Source organism: Cydia splendana, chromosome 5 (genome assembly GCF_910591565.1).
Source record: "Cydia splendana chromosome 5, ilCydSple1.2, whole genome shotgun sequence".
Taxonomy (NCBI): domain Eukaryota; kingdom Metazoa; phylum Arthropoda; class Insecta; order Lepidoptera; family Tortricidae; genus Cydia; species Cydia splendana.
Window position 1 is genome coordinate 18,167,262 of NC_085964.1, and position 20,431 is coordinate 18,187,692.

General features: G+C 39.0%; 2 protein-coding genes across 3 annotated transcripts in view; one reads left to right on the plus strand and one right to left on the minus strand.

The window, feature by feature from the left end:
- Positions 1-98: 98 nt before the first annotated feature.
- Positions 99-9,337, plus strand: LOC134790859 (integrin beta pat-3-like). The gene is made up of 8 exons (XM_063761839.1): positions 99-257; positions 3,728-4,128; positions 4,232-4,730; positions 5,079-5,425; positions 6,148-6,288; positions 6,785-6,965; positions 7,708-8,077; positions 8,919-9,337. The coding sequence occupies exons 1-8, from the start codon at positions 114-116 to the stop codon at positions 9,128-9,130; spliced, it is 2,295 nt and encodes a 764-aa protein (XP_063617909.1). The 5' UTR covers positions 99-113; the 3' UTR covers positions 9,131-9,337.
- A 3,712-nt stretch (positions 9,338-13,049) lies between these two features.
- Positions 13,050-20,431, minus strand: part of LOC134790900 (protein PFC0760c-like) — a 33,811-nt gene continuing 26,429 nt past the window's right edge. For both annotated transcript variants that reach the window (XM_063761888.1, XM_063761887.1), the window contains 5 exons: positions 18,656-18,919; positions 17,864-18,011; positions 14,588-14,726; positions 13,608-13,716; positions 13,050-13,320 (listed from right to left, as the gene is read on the minus strand). In XM_063761888.1, the coding sequence (XP_063617958.1) occupies positions 13,204-13,320; positions 13,608-13,716; positions 14,588-14,726; positions 17,864-18,011; positions 18,656-18,919 (777 nt within the window). In that variant the 3' untranslated portion in view covers positions 13,050-13,203. The remainder of the gene's footprint in view (positions 13,321-13,607; positions 13,717-14,587; positions 14,727-17,863; positions 18,012-18,655; positions 18,920-20,431) is intronic.

Genomic DNA, 20,431 nt, shown 5'->3' on the forward strand with positions numbered 1-20,431 from the left:
CCTCGTAATATTATATTCCTAAGAAATATTAAACTTCCTCTTAAACGAACCATATACCACAAATGCTAAGCTACGGTTAGTCGCGAAATCACAATTCCGCGTAACGGAGAAGCATGAACAAGGAAGTGTTGTTTTTTGTTTTTATTTGCTGCCAGTTACAGCAGGTATTTAACGATGAACTGCAAATTTGCATGCAGAATAATAACTGTCACGAGTGCATTACAGACTCGACGATGTGTGCTTGGTGCGCTGCTGATGTAAGTATTACACCTTGTGAGGCAATTTGACGACAGAGTGACTGGTGTGATATGGCTACAATGTTGATTTCCCTTAAGGGGCCCACTGATTAACAGTCCGCCGGACGGTATCGGCCCGTCAGTTAGAACAAAATGTTGACAGTTCCGAACAACTGACAGGCCGATACCGTCCGGCGGGCTGTGGGCCCCTTTACAGTACCTATTAACCTCAGATCACTACACCTTATAAAACAACTAGCTGTGCCCGCGGCTCCGCCCGCGTGGAATTCGGTCTGTGTCAGTAAGCGGCTAATTTCTAATCCTAATTTCTCTCCCTCTCCCCTGGAGGCGGAACTTGAAGTAAAGTTGACAGATGGATATGCTGGAGAACTGTAGTCCAGATAAAACACTAATACGCGATTATACGCGAGCGAAGCGAGCGCGAAAATTGTTCGATATAAAAACGCAATTTGACAGACAGTTGTACATTTCTACTTTTAGTATGGAAATCAGTCACATCATTTTATCACGGAAATTGACAGTGCTGCAGCAGTAACGTTGCAACAGAGTAATGCTACTGCAGTCGCCACCCGAATGTCACCTTAATCATATGTTATAATGTAATAAAAAACGCGGGCGAAGCGAGCGCGAAAATAGTTCGATATAAAAACGCAATTTGATAGACAGTTGTAATTTTTTTCTTTTAGTATGGAAATCAGTCACATAATTTTATCACGAAAATTGACAGTGCTGCAGAAGTAACGTTGCAACAGAGTAATGCTACTGCAGTCGCCACCCGAATGTCACCTTTATCATATCTTATAATGTTATAGAAAACGCGAGCGAAGCGAGCGCGAAAATTTTTCGATAGAAGAAACGCAATTTGACGCAGAAAGTTATTGAAAACGCGAGCGAAGCGAGCGCGAAAATTGTTCGATATATAAACGCAATTTGATAGACAATTGTGTATTTTTTCTTTTAGTATGGAAATCAGTCACATAATTTTTTCACGAAAATTGACAGTGCTGCAGCAGTAACGTTGCAACAGAGTAATGCTACTGCAGTCGGCACCCGAATGTCACCTTTATCATATCTTATAACGTTATAGGAAACGCGAGCGAAGCGAGCGCGAAAATTTTTCGATAGAAAAAACGCAATTTGACTTAAAAGAAAGTTATTGAAAATGCGAGCAAAGCGAACGCGAAAATTGTTCGATATAAAAACGCAATTTGATAGACAGTTGTACATTTTTACTTTTAGTCCCAACCAGGCGCGAATCCAGGATTTCATACAGAGAAGGGATAGGACAGTTTTCTATCAGCCTAGCTTCGCATAGGGCTCGATATTTAAGGGTCTCAGCGAGGTTGTTCTCATACAGAAAAGATGCAAGAAAGCAGAGCTTGGAATTGACCAAGTGAATTGAATTAAAGAAGTGTGAGCAAGGCAGAAGGCCCAGCTGCGAAAGAGGAAAGCTTGGATTTGGATCCACGCCCAAGTGTAATTAAGGCAGAAGATCAACTTTGCCATAAGGCACAAGACCTCGCATAAGACCTTACGCCGAACTGCAAAAGAGTGGCTTGAAGTTGAATCTATGCATGTAATCACGACTCTTCTACTGCTCGCTCTTTGGCTTCACTCGAAAGCGTTACTTGATAGGATGCTTTTAGTTTTCGGCGTTCACGGGGCCCCTTATAACACTTTGACAGTTAGGTCTCAGGATCGCGGCTAAGGAGCAATTCGGCTTGGCCGACAAATCTGGCGTATAAGAGAGCAAAATTCGCTATAAAAATCGGAAAAATCGGCTGGCCGCAAGCCCATAAGCAAGATTTTTTTCCATGACTTTAAGGGCCTCCGCGTAAGGTCAAATCGAAAGCCTACGTTGGAGATGTTCTTACGTACCCTCACTCTCTTACTTGATCCCTACGACCCTTCGTTATTAGATGGGTACTTGTACACGTATAAAAGTTTCATGTATGTACCTACTCCACGACGACTGCAATGCCGATGCTGCCTGCGCGTTTTTTTGCCTACGGTTTCGGTGCCCCCTAGACGTGGTGCCCTAAGCAAGTGCTTATTTTGCTTAAAACTCTAAAAGGGTTAATGCGGCACTGCAAAGGACAGAGTTCAATGTTTTTGTTTTTCAAAGTACCCACCTTCGTGGCCATTATTATTAAAGGAGGCGATACCTAAGTATGAATATGGATTTGATATGGGTGCGATATAATTACGATTAGGTATAATTCATGATGGAGAAAATTTATAATTTTAAATAATTATGCAATTATACGCGTGTTGATATGTGTGTTTATTTTACCACTACGTAACTATGTAAACTAATTTTTAGTTTTCTTGGTTACTTAATGTTTACTCAGTTCCCCAAAAGATGGCACTGTGCAATGAGGGGCAATTAATTTACTGTCGTGTAAATCAACATAATTATTCATTTATTTTTGTATGCCCTCTTCTAAACTTAGAGCAAAGAGAATAGATAGTATAGAGGGGTCCTGTCATAGTAAATTTTGTAGTCACAGTAGATTTACTGCCATCTATCGATCGACACACGACTAAAACTCAAAATAAAAACGTATACAATTATCAAAAAAATGTATATATACGGATAATTGATTTTATTATTTTTATATCATTTTGACCCATGTTCATTCACTGATATCTATGTGTTAAAATTGTTAAATATGAAACGGTGTCGTCACGCCATCTAGCCGAGCATAGGCCAAAGGTGTGTGCGCCATCTATCCGAGAATGAAGTTTTTTTGATTTCCGAGGCACGTTTTTTCCTTAGACTATATTCATCTTATACGAAGTTACATATGTCTTTGCTTAGAGTTAATTTGGCAAAATCTTTCCTCGGTGGCTTATTCATGTCACAACGTATTACATTCAGCGCCATCTGTTAGTTTACCAGGGTACTCAATAGTGGTAGCACATATTTGAAAAAAGTTTGCCCCTCCTTCCTAAGTAGCGCCATAAGATTCAGGGGCAAACTTAAGTCAATCGAGTGTTGTGGCTACCCCCCCTTTTAGGGGTTGAATTTTTATAGCCTATAACCTGGCCGGGAATTTTCTCGACAGATTAGTAAAGTTTTCATCAAAATCCGTTCAGCCGTTTTCACGTGATGCGCGTTCAAATAAACAGACAAACAGATAAACAGATAAACAGACAAACAGACAAAAATTCTAAAAACTTTTGGAACGTGTTCTGTTATCGATTCTAAGTATCCCCAGCCAACTTTTTTTCAAATATCTTCCATGTAGGTACAGACTTTCGACCGTCTTCAGCTTTATTATATGTATAGAAGTCCCCCGCGATAAACTCAAAACTACTGAATGGATTTTTATGCGGTTTTCACCTATCAATAGAGGGATTCTTGAGGAAGGTAAGGATAAGGTTAAGTGTATAATTTGTTTAGGTTTACTTGTGCGAAGCCGGGGCGGGTCGCTAGTAAATTATATTACCGATGATTTAATTTGCAGAACTTGAAACTTAGCGATAGATGTCAACCGGCCGATTCAGAAGATGCTAGAGCATGCCCCGCAGAATATTCCCACAGCCCAAAGAGCAATCTTGTAGTAGACGATAAAGATAACCTCAACTTCTCCTCGGCTAACCAACACTCTATACAAATAAAACCACAAAAAATCAAAATGAAACTAAGAGTGGGGGAGCAAAAGAAATTCCATTTCTATTATAAAGCTGTTGAAAATTTCCCCGTTGACTTATATTTCTTGCTCGATGCTTCGAACACTATGAAGAGAGTAAGAAATGACATTTCCAAAAAAAGTAAAGAAATATACGATGCAATGTATAATTTAACAACCGATATTCAATTAGGATACGGAACATTTGTAGATAAACATGTTTTTCCCTTCCAAAAGTAAGTTCTAGGTTACCTACTATTTACTTTGCTTTAGCCGTTAAAATTATAGAATTTTGTCTTAATGTAACATTGTTCAACAATTTAATGAATTTCATTTCAGTAATATGACAAGAAAATGCTACTCATTTAAGCATAATTTGAATCTGACATCCCAATTAGAGGAATTTCAAACAGCCTTAAATGACACAATTTTTGAAAAAAACTACGACTACCCAGAAAGCGGATTGGATGGCTTAGCACAAGTCATGGCTTGCCGGGAAAGGATCCAATTCAGGAAACAATCTAGAAAAGTAATTATATTAATAACTGACAGCCATTCCCACCACGCTGGAGACGGGCATATGGCTGGAATTATAAAACCATACGACGGCGAATGTTACTTTGATCAAGACGGATATTATACGAAAGAGAAAGAAATGGATTACCCTTCCATTGGCATGATAAATAAGCTGGCGGCCGAGGATCAATTTACCATCATCTTTGTGGTGACTGTGGAGTATCGCAAACCGTATCAAGTCCTAGCTGACGCAATACCTGGAGCGCTCGTGTCGACGTATGATAAACGTACAATTTCTGAAAAGTTGAATAAGTTTTACAAGGTTCGTATAATGTCTTTCTTTAATTTTAATATTAGTTAAAAGATGTTAGTAATAAACGCTAATTTCCACAAAGCTCAAACGCTTTAATGTTTTGTGTACCTAATTGAAATGTTTTAGTTCATTGGCGTACTCTCTTTGAATTTTGGTTATTTATGACTGTAGAAACAGCATCACTCCCAATTGTACATCAGTGGATCTTATTACAAAAGGCATAAGGTCCACCAATGTACAGTTAACAGTGTGGGCGATGGTGGCCTATTTAAACAGAAACCCCCCTTTTGATAAGTCATTGTAGTATAATTCAAAATGTAAATTACTTATAATAATTTACCAATACTTCTATTGCAGCATATTAGTAATAATATTCTTCTAGATGTAAACATGTTGGCTGAAGACAAAGATAAATTCGAAATTACGTTTGATCCGGATTGTAGCACAAAGGACAGTTGCAAAGTTATATTGGAAGAAGAATTACGCATAAATGGACTAATAAAATTAAAAGAATATTATGGGAAAGATAATATCACGATACCTATTGTACAGAAGGGATTAAAAGAGGCTCTGAATTTAGAGATCCAAATAATTTCCAGATGCGATTGTGAATTTGTGAATGATTCAAGCTATCAATTACAATCGAGTTTTTGTAATTCTGCTGGCGATTTACAGTGTGGCATATGCAGGTGCAATGAAAATAGGTGAGTACCTAATTGCTAAATTGTATTGAATTACAGTTGTTCATGCATCAGTAATTCAGCATAAAAACTAGTGCTTGTTGTTTAGTTATGATCAGACATCGTAAATTTTAGAGCATTTTTGGTGCATCGGAGTGGTGTTAACGGGATTGGTATAGATAATTCCAACTGAAATGGTAAATTAAGGTTAATATTAATGTAATTAACGCTAATTAATCATTAGGGTTGAAATTGTTTATACCAATTAAGTTAACACCACTCCGCTGCACCGAAAATGCTATAAAATTTACGGTGTCTGGTTATGTTACGAGTAATATGTTTGTAAATGAAATGTTGTAGTGGTTTGAAGGAAATAAATCACTCAGAGTACTCGGAGTATAAATAAATTAGAGACACTAAAAAACAAGTGAAAATTGGTGATTACAAGAAAAAATATCTCAGACCGGAAATCCCACAAAAACATATAAAATAAGACCTACATGAAAAACAAAATGCCAGAAAAACGATTTTAACCGGCGGTAATAACTCTAACCCGGGTTAACCGGTTAAACCTGAGGTTACCATGGTTACCAGCACAATTTGTCACTGGGTTAACGGTTTAACCAGTTAACTCCGGGTTAGTGGGATGGTGCAAGTGGCGCTAAGAGTCTTAAGTATTTAGTTCATTACGAAGCACTTAAATGAGAAAAAAACATAAAAAAAAAACAGCGTGAATTAATTTTCAGAAGCGGTCCAACGTGTGCGTGCATCGAGAATAATTCAACGAGTGGACTATCGGAGAATTCGACCCACTGCTTTAGCGAAGATGGCGTCGAGTGTAGCGAAAATGGCAATTGCATTTGTGGGGGCTGCTTGTGTAGGCCAGGGTAAGACTTTTATGCTACAAGTCTTTAGTAATCAGTATATCACGATCAGTAACCACGTATAGGTATTGTTTTTGTGACAGCGTTTTTAAGTTAAAATATGCACAATGAAGCTCGCATAAATGTGTGAATCCTAGGCACATAAGTAGTAGCGTGTCACACAATATAATATAAAAATACCCATAAAATATTATAAAATTTGTAGACCTATTCGAACTTACATTTTGATGTCAAAATGATGTCGATTCGCCCGTGCATCTTGCTTGTGCCTATATGCACACGCGTATGATAACAAAAAGAAAAGGACTGCATCGAAATGTATGTACGAATTGGCCTCAAGGTCTACAAATTTAAGAAGAAAACCTACATTTTGTTGGGTATTTTTGGGGCTGCGGTGTAGTACCCAGGTGAGGCGAATGGTTTCAAGAGAATTGTCATCGTAGACAGCTGATAAGATTGATGAAGCTTAAACACATAAACGCATAAACGGTTTTTACAGATTCGCCGGGCAGTACTGCGAGGTGCGAACCGACAATTGCCAGAGAGACGACACCGGGGCGCTCTGTTCTGGGCACGGGAGGTGCTGGAATGGCACGTGCGAGTGCATCAAGGGCTCGTGGGAGGGGGACAAATGTGAATGTTCCATGTCAAAAGAGCTGTGCAAGGACGATAATGGAAATGTGGGTATAGAAATGGAAGTTTGTGATACCCTAAAAACGGAGTAATAAAGACATACAAAGGAGAGCAATTTAGCAATGTCAAACGCTACGTTTTAACTACAAGATGCGCTGTACGGTATCCTATAATACCGGTACCGGTTTTTAAGAGTTAACGTTTGTAAATCCCCCAATTTTGAACGGTCAGACAGCTGTCGTTATAAGTGTTATAACTAATCCTATGATAAATTGCTCTACTTTGTACCGTTACTTGCGTTAACTTGACAAGGAAAACAGGCGAAAAAACGCTTTGCTTTATAGCAAGTAATGACAGCTTTAGGTACAGTCAGCTGCAGAAGTAGCTACGCGGGCGAGGTGTTCAAAATTACCTTGACACGATCTTATTCACTTAACAATAAAGTCGCGTCAAGATCATTTTAAACACCTGGCCCGCGTAGCAACTTCTGCTGCTGACTGTACCGTAAAATCAGGTAACTATAGTCCTAAGTACAAGTAGTACAAGTAGTGCAACTATGGTCCAGTCTTTAACGTTAATTCTTAACGAGCCTTTATGAGTTGCACTCGTTACATTTATTTGGAGCTTAGATAAATTAATCCTCTTTCTATATTATATAGGTACATATTTTACTGGAACTTGAATTTGGACCATAGTTGTAAGCGGTGGACTAAAGTTACCTGATTTTACGGTATCTATCTGTATCACCTACATGTTGTTAATATCTATTTACAACTGAAAATGTTTCAGGTGTGCAACAACCGTGGTAAATGTAAATGCGAGAAATGCAAATGCGACCCATTACCTAAATGGGACGTCCGCGACTACAAAGATAAACATTGCAACCTTTGGTGCGACGATTGCCATACACAACAGTGCCTCGCTCTCATCGACTGTGTGGCATGCTACAACCAGAAGAACAGTTCAGAAGACTGTCAGGTTGAATGTGGTGATAAACTGGCTATAGTTACTGATATAGACCGGAGCGTTGATAACGTTTGCGTGAATGCTAGAGTATCGTTTGGGTGCTACGCAAATTTTTCGTATTTTTACAACGATGATGAGCAAGGAATTGTCTTGTATCGGCTGTCGGAGCCGAATTGCAACGAGGAATATTACAGTAAGTATTTAATATATACCTATCATTTAACGTTTTAAGAGCACTGCCATAAAATTAGCGCGAAGATTGCGAACTGACTTTAAGGGAAAACCACCAATGATCGACACTTTTAGCCAGTGTTCGACATAAGTACTTTAGATCAAAGTGACAGGAATTAATTTTAAATAAAGAAAAAAAATCGTTGTTCAAACTTAAACTATATTATTAGTATTATTACTTTGACATAAGTGCCATGTCGAACATAGGTGCAGCGTCGATCATTGGTGCTTTTACCTTACGTGCTTTTAGTAAGCGATCAACGCAAAGCTAATCCCTTTATTTGGGAACTATAATTTCTGGTTTCTCTACAACGTAGAGTTAGACCAAGAATAGTCTGCAGCGATTTTGATAGCCCACGCAGTGCAAGTGTTAAGTTTGACGTTTAAATAACACTTGCACTGCGTCGGCTATCATAATCTCTGCAGACTTTTCTTGGTCTAACTCTACGAGTATTCTGCCTAAAGTACTTATATCTTTTATTTTATACTAACAAATTAAATCCCTGAGGCTTGTAGTTATGGTTAATACACATATTATGGTTCTATTTTTTCTTTTCTATATTCAATAGTTAATAACGTTAGTAAAATCAATGTTCCTATAATAGAACAGCCCAAAACAAAATCACTTCAGGACCGTTATTATCCTTAACTTTTGCTAACATAAGAGACCACTTTTGCGTAACTGTCTCATTTCAATCATAGACAGAGGGAAGAAAAGGATGAGTATAGTTTTCCTGGTTCTGACTGACAAATTGGTTTCACCAACTATATAATTATGTGTGTATCATCAATTTCTGTTTCAGAGTACGGCGCGATCTCCCTGTTGAGCGCGCTAGTGGTGGGCCTCATCATCATATGGGGACTGAAGCTGCTGACTGACGCACACGACCGCGCGGAGTACGAGCGCTTCCTGCGCACTGATGACGATGGTGAGGCCGTCGAGAACCTCATCTACAAGCAGCCTACCAATGTCTTCCGGAACCCTAACTTTAAGAGGTCCTTTACTTTCCGATGATATCCCTGTTGAGCGCGCTAGTGGTGGGCCTCATCATCATATGGGGACTGAAGCTGCTGACTGACGCACACGACCGCGCGGAGTACGAGCGCTTCCTGCGCACTGATGACGATGGTGAGGCCGTCGAGAACCTCATCTACAAGCAGCCTACCAATGTCTTCCGGAACCCTAACTTTAAGAGGTCCTTTACTTTCCGATGATTTTATTGTGATAATACTTAAATAGTATGTAAATACTGAATGAATATAAATGTACCCTGATTATGCAGTTTATGTAACGCGTGATACTCGGCCCGATTCGAAATTTAAGATACGTCAAATATTACGACAAGATACGATATGGATTAGATATGTCAGTGTCAAAAGTGACGTTTCTTCAAACAAATACAACACTCTTGACACTGACATAGGTATCTACTCCATATCTTATCAAGTCGTAATATTTAACGTATCTTAAAGTTCGAATCGGGCCGACTTAAGCGGCCCACTGATTACCAGTCCGCCTGCAGTCTCTGGCCTTATCGGGCGGCCTGCCGTCCTAGACCAATAACGTCCACAAACATAAGCGATTATTGCCGGCCGGCAATGGTCTGCTGCCACCTCTGCGACTACAGACGAGTCGTCAGTTTCCCACCGTACGGCCGTCCGCCGGCAATAGTCTGATATAATTTTGACAGGTCCCTACAAATTGACAGTTCGCCGGACGATATCAGCCTGTCAGTTGATCGCAAAAGGTCACACATTAACAGTTCTACTTCAGATTTTGGACTGACGGCTATTCGAACTACGGCTCGTCGATTCCGGTCAGCGTCGACAGATATCTGCCGGACAGTCCGTGGCCTGCAGGCCAATTTACACACACATTATCAGATAGCCGGCCGGTGGCCTGTTGGCCGTCATCTGCTGTCAGTCGAGAGCCTTCAGTTTCATGTTTTTCAACTAGTTTAATTTTTTCATCAAAATGGACAGTCGACGTCAAAGATAATGTTTACACTTTTGGACCTTATTCCTTTGTAATAAGGCAAAAAATGTAAACATATTTTTGACTACTATAGTGAAACCTGGTTAAAAGGGGATATTACTGCAATGTTCTGCCGCCAGAGTGCAGCACTACCGACTTAGTAAATTCATAGACTAACTTATACATACTGTGCCTTAAACTGTTTTTGACAAGTTTTCACAGACAATAAAATATGACATTGATGCATCAAGGCGGTTACCGGTAAACGCGAAAATCGAAATTTAGTTATCTGCCTCTTTATCGCTCGAATATGCAAGAGTGATAGAGAGATTAGATAACGAAATTACGATTTTCTTGTTTCGCGGTAGGCCATGTGATTGACGTGACGTGTGATGTGTCAATGTGGTTTGTTTACTGTATGTGCCACAAAGGTGCCACCTGCGCACTAGGGTGTTGTCGAATACAAATGGCTCGCTTTTCGTATATACTTGCGAATGATTACATCGAGGATGAATGTGTCACTGAGTTTCATATGATACTTTCCCAAAACACAAATTACCGTCCCCGCGACGTACTTTTGATGCAGGGTATGCATCTAATCGAGTCCGTTCCCGCCGAAGAAGAATTAATGATATATTAGATATGTAGTAAAAACTACAAGGGTTGCGAAACTATAAGGGTTCCTATAGGGTAGTTGAATACGGAATCCTAAAAACAGGCAAACAACCTCTGTAAAATATAACGATGCGAGCGGAACACTAAATGCCTCGAGCTATCTCGGGCTTGGCCAAATTATTTATTACAAGGTATCAAACAAAAAAATCACTCGGGTAACGGCCAAGTAGACCTAATATTATGTAGAAAAGGTTTAAAAGAGTAGAATGAATATAACAAAAACATAACAGTAAAGTATTTTCATTTCTTTCAATTTGGTATACATAGATAGTACCTAAATAAGAGCCGGTGTAAGTAAAAGTATGTTGAATCCACCGCTTGCAGCTTGTGACTCCATATCCTTTTTTTGTAATAATTGTCACATATTACGAGAATTTCGGGTAGGTAATATCGCCACGCCACGCTCTGTAACTCCGAACACAGTTTGCTCCAGATATTCTCTTAACTTAAAACGGAATGAATTAATGATGTCATAATTCGGATCCCACTTGTAGCTGAAGAATTTCAAGCGTAGGTCTTATCTCTTGTCTAAGCAGGTACCTCCATACTTGCGCTAGTGTTTCTACCACGTGTCTTTATAGCGGAATCAAAACGCACAATAGCTAGTCTTTTCATTGCTAGCTGCCGTGAACGCCATCGAAGGTATACCTCCCGGCGTTGTCTTGAGAACTATTAAAATTTTAACCAGTGTTGTTATATTGGGACGCTAATTTCCCTATTTGAATCTTTCAATGTTTGCTCCTTTTTTACTCGGTTACTTACTCTTCCAGCAATCAATAATCAAGTCTGTATTTTCAAATATATAAGCCATGCAAATACTAACATGTCACATTTAAAATTAATAGAGAAAAAAATAAGGTTTATGTTATAATTCTCTCTATGACATTTATTTATGACTGACAGTAAACAACAGTTGCGAGGTAACAACATGATAAATAATGAAAAGTCTTGACAAACTAGATACTATGCAACCTTCGCATTGTTGTATTCATGCCTTAAAATTAAAATGATGCCTATGAACCAACTATGAACTCTAACTACTAGAATTAAAGTTGAATTTTACTAACGTACATATCTGTTTTTTTTTACTGATTCTATTTCAATTTGACAGAAGCCCTACCGTATTTAAGGTTAATAAGGTCTACTGGCCTTAAAATTGTGTATGAAATTACAAGCAAATATCAGCGTCATAAATTAAGTATTGGATCCGTGATGTTCGAAGACAAAAAGTCGTATGCTTATTTTAGGGACTATGAACTCTTAAGTACTAGGAATAAAGTAGAATTTACTAATGCTGTAACGTGTGTCGATCGCCGGCCGGCTACCTCATGATGTGTGTTTGACTGGACTCGAGGCCACGGACTGTCCGGCGGATATCTGTCGGCGCTGACTGGAATCGTCAGGCGGCCACACACTATCGGTTCGTGTAAGTCCTCAGGCCTAAAACTGACAAGAGAACTGTTTAGTGTGTGGCCTTTTGCGGTCAACTGACAGGCTGATATCGTCCGGCGGACTGGTAATCAGTGGGCCCCTTTAGTAGATATTAGTATTTTGTAGGTTTGTTCATAACTATCTACTTAATATAAAAATAAAACTCGATAATGGCTTATAACGGCTTGCCTTTTACTTTGAAAATTTTTTGCTTAATTCACACAGTTCACAATAAATACAACACACCATTATAAAAATATACAAATAAAATCACGTATAAAATATCTAATTTTGTAAAATATATCACACCGCCTTCAGCCATTAATCCATTATATTGTATTGTTAAACAGTATTTTGAAATTTTGAGAGGATAAGTAGATTTACAATTGTTCTTAGTGTCAAATTCGTTGCCAGATGTCTGCAAACACTGTTTCTTTGCCACTTTCACCGTTCACTCCTTAACTATTTGACTAGGTACCCGAGGTCTCAAATATAAATATTTTTAATTGTTATAAATGAACTCGAGATCACATTTAAACCATTTTCAAGGAGACAGTAAAAGTGTAAAACACAAGTAGAGGTACTGCCATACTAGCGCTAAAGAGGCTTGAAATAAGAATCGTTTAAAATTCCAGTGCCATTATTTGGTTCCATTTTACTTTCTGTTAAAATATTTTGGGGCCTTTACGGCAATAGAATTTCATGTTTCAGCTTATAATAACAATAATTTCACTTTTAACACGATAAAACAGAATGTCGAATCCAAAGAAAATATAAAACGTTAGTAAAAAGTAGCTTGCGGCACTTGTAAACATGATTAATATAGTTTGGCAAAACAATACATTTACTGGTTTGCCACACAAATGTAAAGTACCGGCTCTCTATTTTATTTTCAGCATATTTGTAGTTAGTTTAGAACTTAAATAAGTAAATAAATAAATAAATCTTGGTCTATGAATAGCCACCTTTTCCGCTAGCAGGGCAGTAAGTATGATATGAAAGTATGATTACTTCTTCGTCAGCCGCGGCGGCCGGTCGTGCTGCCGCCGCAGCCTCGTAGGTGGCTCGTCCGTGTACAGTCTCCGGTCTCGCCTCTCCTCGGCGTCCGTTCTTAACATTACACCCTGTAAAAATAAACGTGCAATGTAAACGCCAATTTTAGTCATTCTACAGTAATCTCATTGCCCTGTCCATACCTATTTGCATATTCTCAGGAGATGCCGCTTTATTAGCATCAAATTTTTGGTGACTGTCTAACCTTTGCCAAGTTCAAAATTACAAGATCAGTAAAACTGCCTCTTCTACTTATTTCCTTCGTTTTATTTCCTATTCCCGCAATTTGATTCGCATTCAGCGACCGCATTAGGTACGACTGGAGTTTGGGTCTTTAGGGAAGAGAACTATACTATACCCTTTGCTCCTTCCTTCTTGCCCGTGGGCTTCTTGACCCGGTTGCTGCGGTCATGAGGTCTCCAGCCGACCGCCGCTCCGCCAACTGGTGCTCGACGTTACAGGGACAACTAAACAAACAATAAAGACCAAGAATTGAAAACTTCACCTAAAATAGATATTACAGCGTTGAAATGTTTAGCGAAAGATTACTAATTTAGGAGCTCTGGTACTCCAGGGTTGGATATCTGCGCTGCTGGTATTGTAAGAAACATCACTACTTATATATCGAGGGGTGGGCGGTAAGACCCGATAAGTCGTGCAAATGGGTTTTTGAAATTAGAACTTGTATATGTAACATGCGTAGAGTTCTTATTTAAGTGACAAAATATCTAGACTTATCGGGTTTAACCGCCCAGCCTTCGATATAGGGTAGGTAAGGTAAGTACCACAAAGGCTAATATGCTTATTAGCCTTCCTCGCAAGTCCCGGCGTACTTGTATAAATACTAATTCAATTCAGCTTTGAACTCTTAAAAATAAAAGAAAATTCCAAATTCAAAAGCGCAAAAGGGCCTGGGTTACGAGGTTCAAACAAAGGTCACTCTTTATAGTCGCGTTTAAACGGTTAAGAGTCAACCATGTGCGTCAAAAACGTCCAAATGTTATTTCCTGTTTTCTGTTAAATAAATAAAATAAAAAAATAAATATTATAGGACATTTTTACACGAATTGACTAAGCTCCACGGTAAGCTCATGAAGGCTTGTGTTGTGGGTAGTTAGACAACGATATATATAATATATAAATATAAATACTTATATACATAGAAAACGACCATGACTCAGGAACAAATATCTGTGTCATCACACAAATAAATGAAAATCTGTCTATCTGTTGTTGTTGTTGTGTGTGTGTGTGTGTCTAGGTATCTGATAGCGCCGTGGCAGGGTGAAAAGGTTAAATGATGTAAGGAACACAATGTGATACAAATAGAGATTTGACCTGCAGTTATTCTCTGGAGTCTCTCGTATCGGCAGCGGCTTCACCTCGGACAAATTAGCAGGCGTGCTTCTGCATACCGCTTCTCTCACTTCTTCGAGCCGCCGCTTCTCTTGGGCCACTTTACGATCTAATTCGGCCACTGAAAACACAAAAAAATTAATTAAGACGAAACAGGAGCTGAGTTTTAAATATTTTAGTTAAATATACCCGTCTCGCTAACGGAAGCGGCACCTAAAAGTAGTGCGATAAGGACAAGGCGAAAAATCCTGCGTAAAAATCTCAAAAATCGAGGTTTGGTACTCCTCTGTTTCCTCCTCCAAAACTTAACCAATCGTAACCAAATTTGGAAATCTAAATGATTATGAAATTATCTGTGTCGGACCGTTTTGCTTTTTTGGCTAATTGATATCAGTTTTGAATGCCACGCCTCTCATTGCGGCATAGTCAATTAGGCCATTTTGGCCATTTTTGAAGGGCTCTAGCGCCTTAAAAAATAAAAATATCAAAAAAAGCAAAACGGTCCGACACAGATATTGACAATATTAATCTGTGTTGAAAAAATCATTGCTCTAGCTTCAAAAACCACGGAGGAAAACGAGGAGTACGTTTGTATGGAGAAATGACCACTCCCGTTGGCTCTTAAACTGAATATATATAGTATACTACAGTCGCGGTATACTTAGGTACTGGCAGACAACGCAAGTGGCGTATCTTCTAGAAGAGAGGCCTATGCTCAGCAGTGGGCGATAAAGGGCTGATATGATGATGATGATGAGACAACAAACAACCTCCATTGAAATTTGGACCTTGAGATCTGATTTATATATTCTTCAAACTTTGATTAAGAAGATTAAGAAAGGATTTTTGGATGGTCAACCCCATATTCGGGTAAAAATGGAGTTAAACGTTTTTAGCGACTTCCACTAGGACGAAGTCGCTGGTAGAGGCTAGTAATACATATACCTACGCAAGATTAAGTTAAAATTAAACCAAGGACTGCTGAATTTAGTTATAGCTGTATGTAAGCTTGGAGTTTAAGAGCGCTCTTACAAGAAAAGTCGAAATAACGCAAAATTGATGATACTAGTCGACGAAATTCAGGACTTTGTGCTCATTATTAGAAACAATGAGTACTTGTTCCAGTAAAAGCGTCTTCTTATCTTTTTAAATATCGTTGTAAATATTAGAAAAAGGACTTATTAAATTAGTAATGATTTTTTTTCTGATGGTCGTTTCCGAAAAACCCCGTGAAGCACTGAATGGCAAGCTCTTATTTGGAAATGTTGAGAAGTTTACTCTGCTAAACCTGGCTATTTTGTATTACTAATACCCTGTACTTTAGGCATATCAAACGATATTTTTCCTACACACCTTTGAGAAAGAGAAAATCAAAGTAAAACGAACTCAATTTTCTCTCCGAAACAAGTGTCAATTCCTACGAAAATCTACTTAATATCGAAGTCATTTTCATACTCAAGCAATCTGCAACGTTTGCTTATACTGTTGGTATACATTAGTGTTTATGAAATTCTACTATAATTTTTTGGCAATTTTTTGAAAACTACTCTATATTACCGATGACGTGCGCTGCGCCAGCTCAGTGCCGCGGCAGAGCTTGTAGAGGCAGGACGTGTGTCGGTCGGCTCCGCACATTTTCAACGGCGACAACGAGATTTTTTATCATTGTGTGCGGCGGGCGCCGTGTAAAACGCTATACTGTGTGCGTGTAAACCGCAACGAGAGACTTTGATCCTAGCACTGTTTTTATAGTATTATAATTTATAATGGTACAGTTTAATAAACTACCGGACAGGATTAAAAATATTTGAAACGACCTGACATTCTATATGTATTAATTTTGACTCAAGATAGTACTCAGGGTCTGATGATGGAGCCGGAAGGTGGTCACCGGTACCAATCAACCATGCAACTAAACCACTTCGTGTTTGGGCTCGTTTGATTCGTCTCAATAAGATCTTTGACACAAGATAGTACTCAGCGTCTGATGATGGAGCCGGAAGGTGGTCACCGGTACCAATCAACCATGCAACTAAACTACTTCGTGTTTAGGCTCGTTTTATTCATCTCAACAAGATCTTTGACACAAGATAGTACTCAGGGTCTGATGATGGAGCCGGAAGGTGGTCACCGGTACCAATCAACCATGCAACTAAACCACTTCGTGTTTGGGCTCGTTTGATTCGTCTCAACAAGATCTTTGACACAAGATAGTACTCAAGGTCTAATGATGGAGCCGGAATGTGGTCACCGGTACCAATCAACCATGCAACTAAACCACTTCGTGTTTGGGCTCGTTTGATTCGTCTCAACAAGATCTTTGACACAAGATAGTACTCAGGGTCTGATGATGGAGCCGGAAAGTGGTCACCGGTACCAATCAACCATGCAACTAAACCACTTCGTGCTTGGGCTCGTTCGATTCGTCGCAACAAGATCTTTGACAAAAGTTAGTACTCAGAGTCTGATGATGCAGCTGGACTGTGGCCACGGGTACCAGTCTACCATGTAACTGAACCACTTCGTGTTTGGGCTCGTTTGATTCGTCGCAACAAGATCTTTGACACAAGATACTACTCAGGGTCTGATGATGGAGCTCGAAGGTGGCGACGGGTACCAGTCTATCACGTAACTGAACCACTTCGTGTTTGGGCTACGTGTTTGGGCTTCGTGTTTGGGCATCGTGTTTGGGCTTCGTGTTTGGTGTATCACCTAGTGTCAAAGATCTTGTTGAGACGAATCAAACGAAAAGTAGTGCCAGGCGATGAAAATACACAATCACTTGTCCGCCTGCAGGAAGATCACGAGCAAATTGCACTCGCCTCACAAACTATGCGTAAAGGAATTGTGAGTACTTCCTGCAGGCGCACAAGTGATTGTGTATTTTCATCGCCTGGCACTACTTTGCCCCCAAATAAAACGCCTGGCATTGTTATATTTGAATTAAATACATAATTAGCTATTATATCACACCAAACACAGAGCTCTATAAATTGCACACCTTCAATTGATTTTACAACCACTTTGTTGCCCATCCACTCCCACACCCACCGCTAGACAGCTGCCAGGCGCCCGGATTAATTAATAATGATAGCATTGCATACTAACTAGAGGGATTTCGTTGCTCTATAAATTGCATACCTATTGCCGTGGCTAGCTCTTAGACCATTTTGGTTAGGCAAAAAAGGAAGATAATTAACTTAGGATTGAACACGGGTTTAAAAACTATGAAAATTTCATTATGTAATTGTTACATACTATGTTGTTGCGCAAATTTCTGTTTCTTAATTAATTCAACTTCTAAAGAATCAAGTTTCTTCTGAAGTGTTTCTTCCTTGTTAAGCTTCTGTTTCCAAATACGACACACTTTTAGATGCAGGAATGACAGCTCTTGAGTATCCAGAGCCTGCCGAAGTAAATTCACGGATTAATTTATCACAATCCAAAATCCATCTGTGTAAAACTCAAAAGGTACTATATAATACTTTTAACTCTCGCGTTTTGTATACACAAATTACACAAACGGTACGGTTACCATCAGTTTGTCACTGACATAAACGCCGTCGAGAACGTAATTTACTTTCTATACGTCCCGTTTGCACTAATATGCGAGTGCGAGCGAGATGTATAGAAAGTAAATTACGTTCTCGACGGCGTTTATGTCAGTGACAAACTGATGGTAACCGTACAGGTCTGCCGACCCGTAGATCCGTATGTGTAATCAAAAGGTACGAGACAGATTTTCATGTGGTTTTCACTTAATGTACCTACATAATTATAGTACCTACGTATAGCTATTTTCTGTAGATCAACTTTACTGTAGAATTGTAGATGATCTTAATGCTTATGTTATTTTGTGAAAATATATACATAATTAAATTAAATACCTTTATGAATTTAAATCGGATGACTAATTGAGTGAGCCGAGATGCGTTATATTTATTGTGACTCGTTATAAACATTTATCTATGTCTGAAGGAAATTATCTACTTAAAATGAGGAAATTAACGAGATATGCTGACTATACTGTTTTATACTATTGTTTCTCACATCTATATAACCATTTGTGATCTTCGTAGAAATATATTTCAGGTAAGTTGACTCAGCCAGTTTCCTCTGCTCGACATCGACTTGCTGGAATATGTTCCGGATCGTGTCCGAAATGTTGATGTCTAAGGTACAGGTGCAAGGACCCGTTGCCCGCATTTTAGGCTTCACGTCGAACGCTTCAAGGGCGGTCTTGGTAAGCACCTTTGTGTCAGATTGTTTTGTCCTCTGTTTTGAGACTTCAAAACCTTCGCATTTAGATGGTATCTAAAAATAGTTTGATGCATAAACATTGGGTTAACCTTTTCGACGCCGTGTCAAACACAAAAGCTGTCACTCGGACCGGACGCCACGTCAACGAAGTGTCAAAACTGAAATTAAACTTTATGCATATGCACATAGGTCTATGTTGCTCTGTGGTCTGTGACCGATTAATCCTTCTTTGGCGTTGGACCTGCGGTGCGGATATATCGGTCATTGGCGTCCAAAAGGTTAAATAAAAATACGCTTAATCGCCTCTTTCGTTATTTACCTTGAAAGAAATTTCATATAATTGCATTATCTACCTGTCAACCATATTAGTAGGGGAGCCCAAGAGAGGATTTTTGTGTTTACTCGAGCGCGTCAGATTAAGATATGAGTGATATCTTGCTACCCCGTGTAGTCTACCTTTACACCTTTTAGCCATCTATGTTGAGCCCTTGGTTGGTGGGGGTTGGTGGGGGGTTCAACAAATTGTTAAGCAGATTGTGGATTTGGTCATATTAGTCCAAATTAACGCTATAATTGTGCTATTACTAAATCTGATAATTATTTGCACGCATTTCCTTAACCCTTCAAGTGGCGGTCAACCCGTTAATGGTCGGATCGAAAAGCAGTAAACTGGCGGCCCACCACTCACGGGTCGATGTGAAAACCAGTAAACTGTCTGCCACCAGTGAGTGGTTAATGAGGTGTTGCCGTATTTAGAAGTGAAATTGAACGCATTTAAGTATAGCTACGCTCTTCTAGCGCCCAAAATTAGGTAGCGAGTTTAGACAAGGATAGCATACCGTAAGAAACACAAAAACACTTGGTATAAAATTTGTTGGTAAGGACCATTCATTCGGGAGCGACCGCCTAGTCCGAACTCAGTCTTGTTTTTTTAAGAAATTGTTTTGTTAAATGAAATGGATGTTAGATCTCTTTTAATGATTTTATATTATAAATAAAAGTCTTAATTTGATAATTAACTACCAATTACCTCCAATCATCAATTTGTTTTATAGTGATAGTCATGTTTAACAACGAACCTGGAAAACTGTCATTCTTCCGGAGTTTGATTAGGTATGGCCAAATCTATAAACATTATAATAATTTTATTGCTATATTCAAATAGCGTATTTAACGCTGATTATAACGATATGTGATTTAATATATTTTCAAACATAGAAAAGCTTAAATCGACGATTTTGTAAAATTATCTTAATCTGCGCTGACCACCCATCGGGGCCCGCCACGTGACTGCTTTTGCGCAAATCCGCGGCGCCACTTGACTACTTTTCGCGTTTTCGCTGGCGTTACTTGAGGGGTTAATCTGACGGTTACAATGTAAAAATTAGGCGTCAAACTTGTGTTCGTTGGATTAAGAAAATGCCTACAAATAAGTGTTATATTGAATTATAGGAAAAATATAGCATGAACGTGGACATAAACGACCAAACCCACAACCTGCTTAACGATTATTTAACCCTCCACCAACCTCCCGAAATTAAAAAAAAATTGTAGACGCTATTCGGC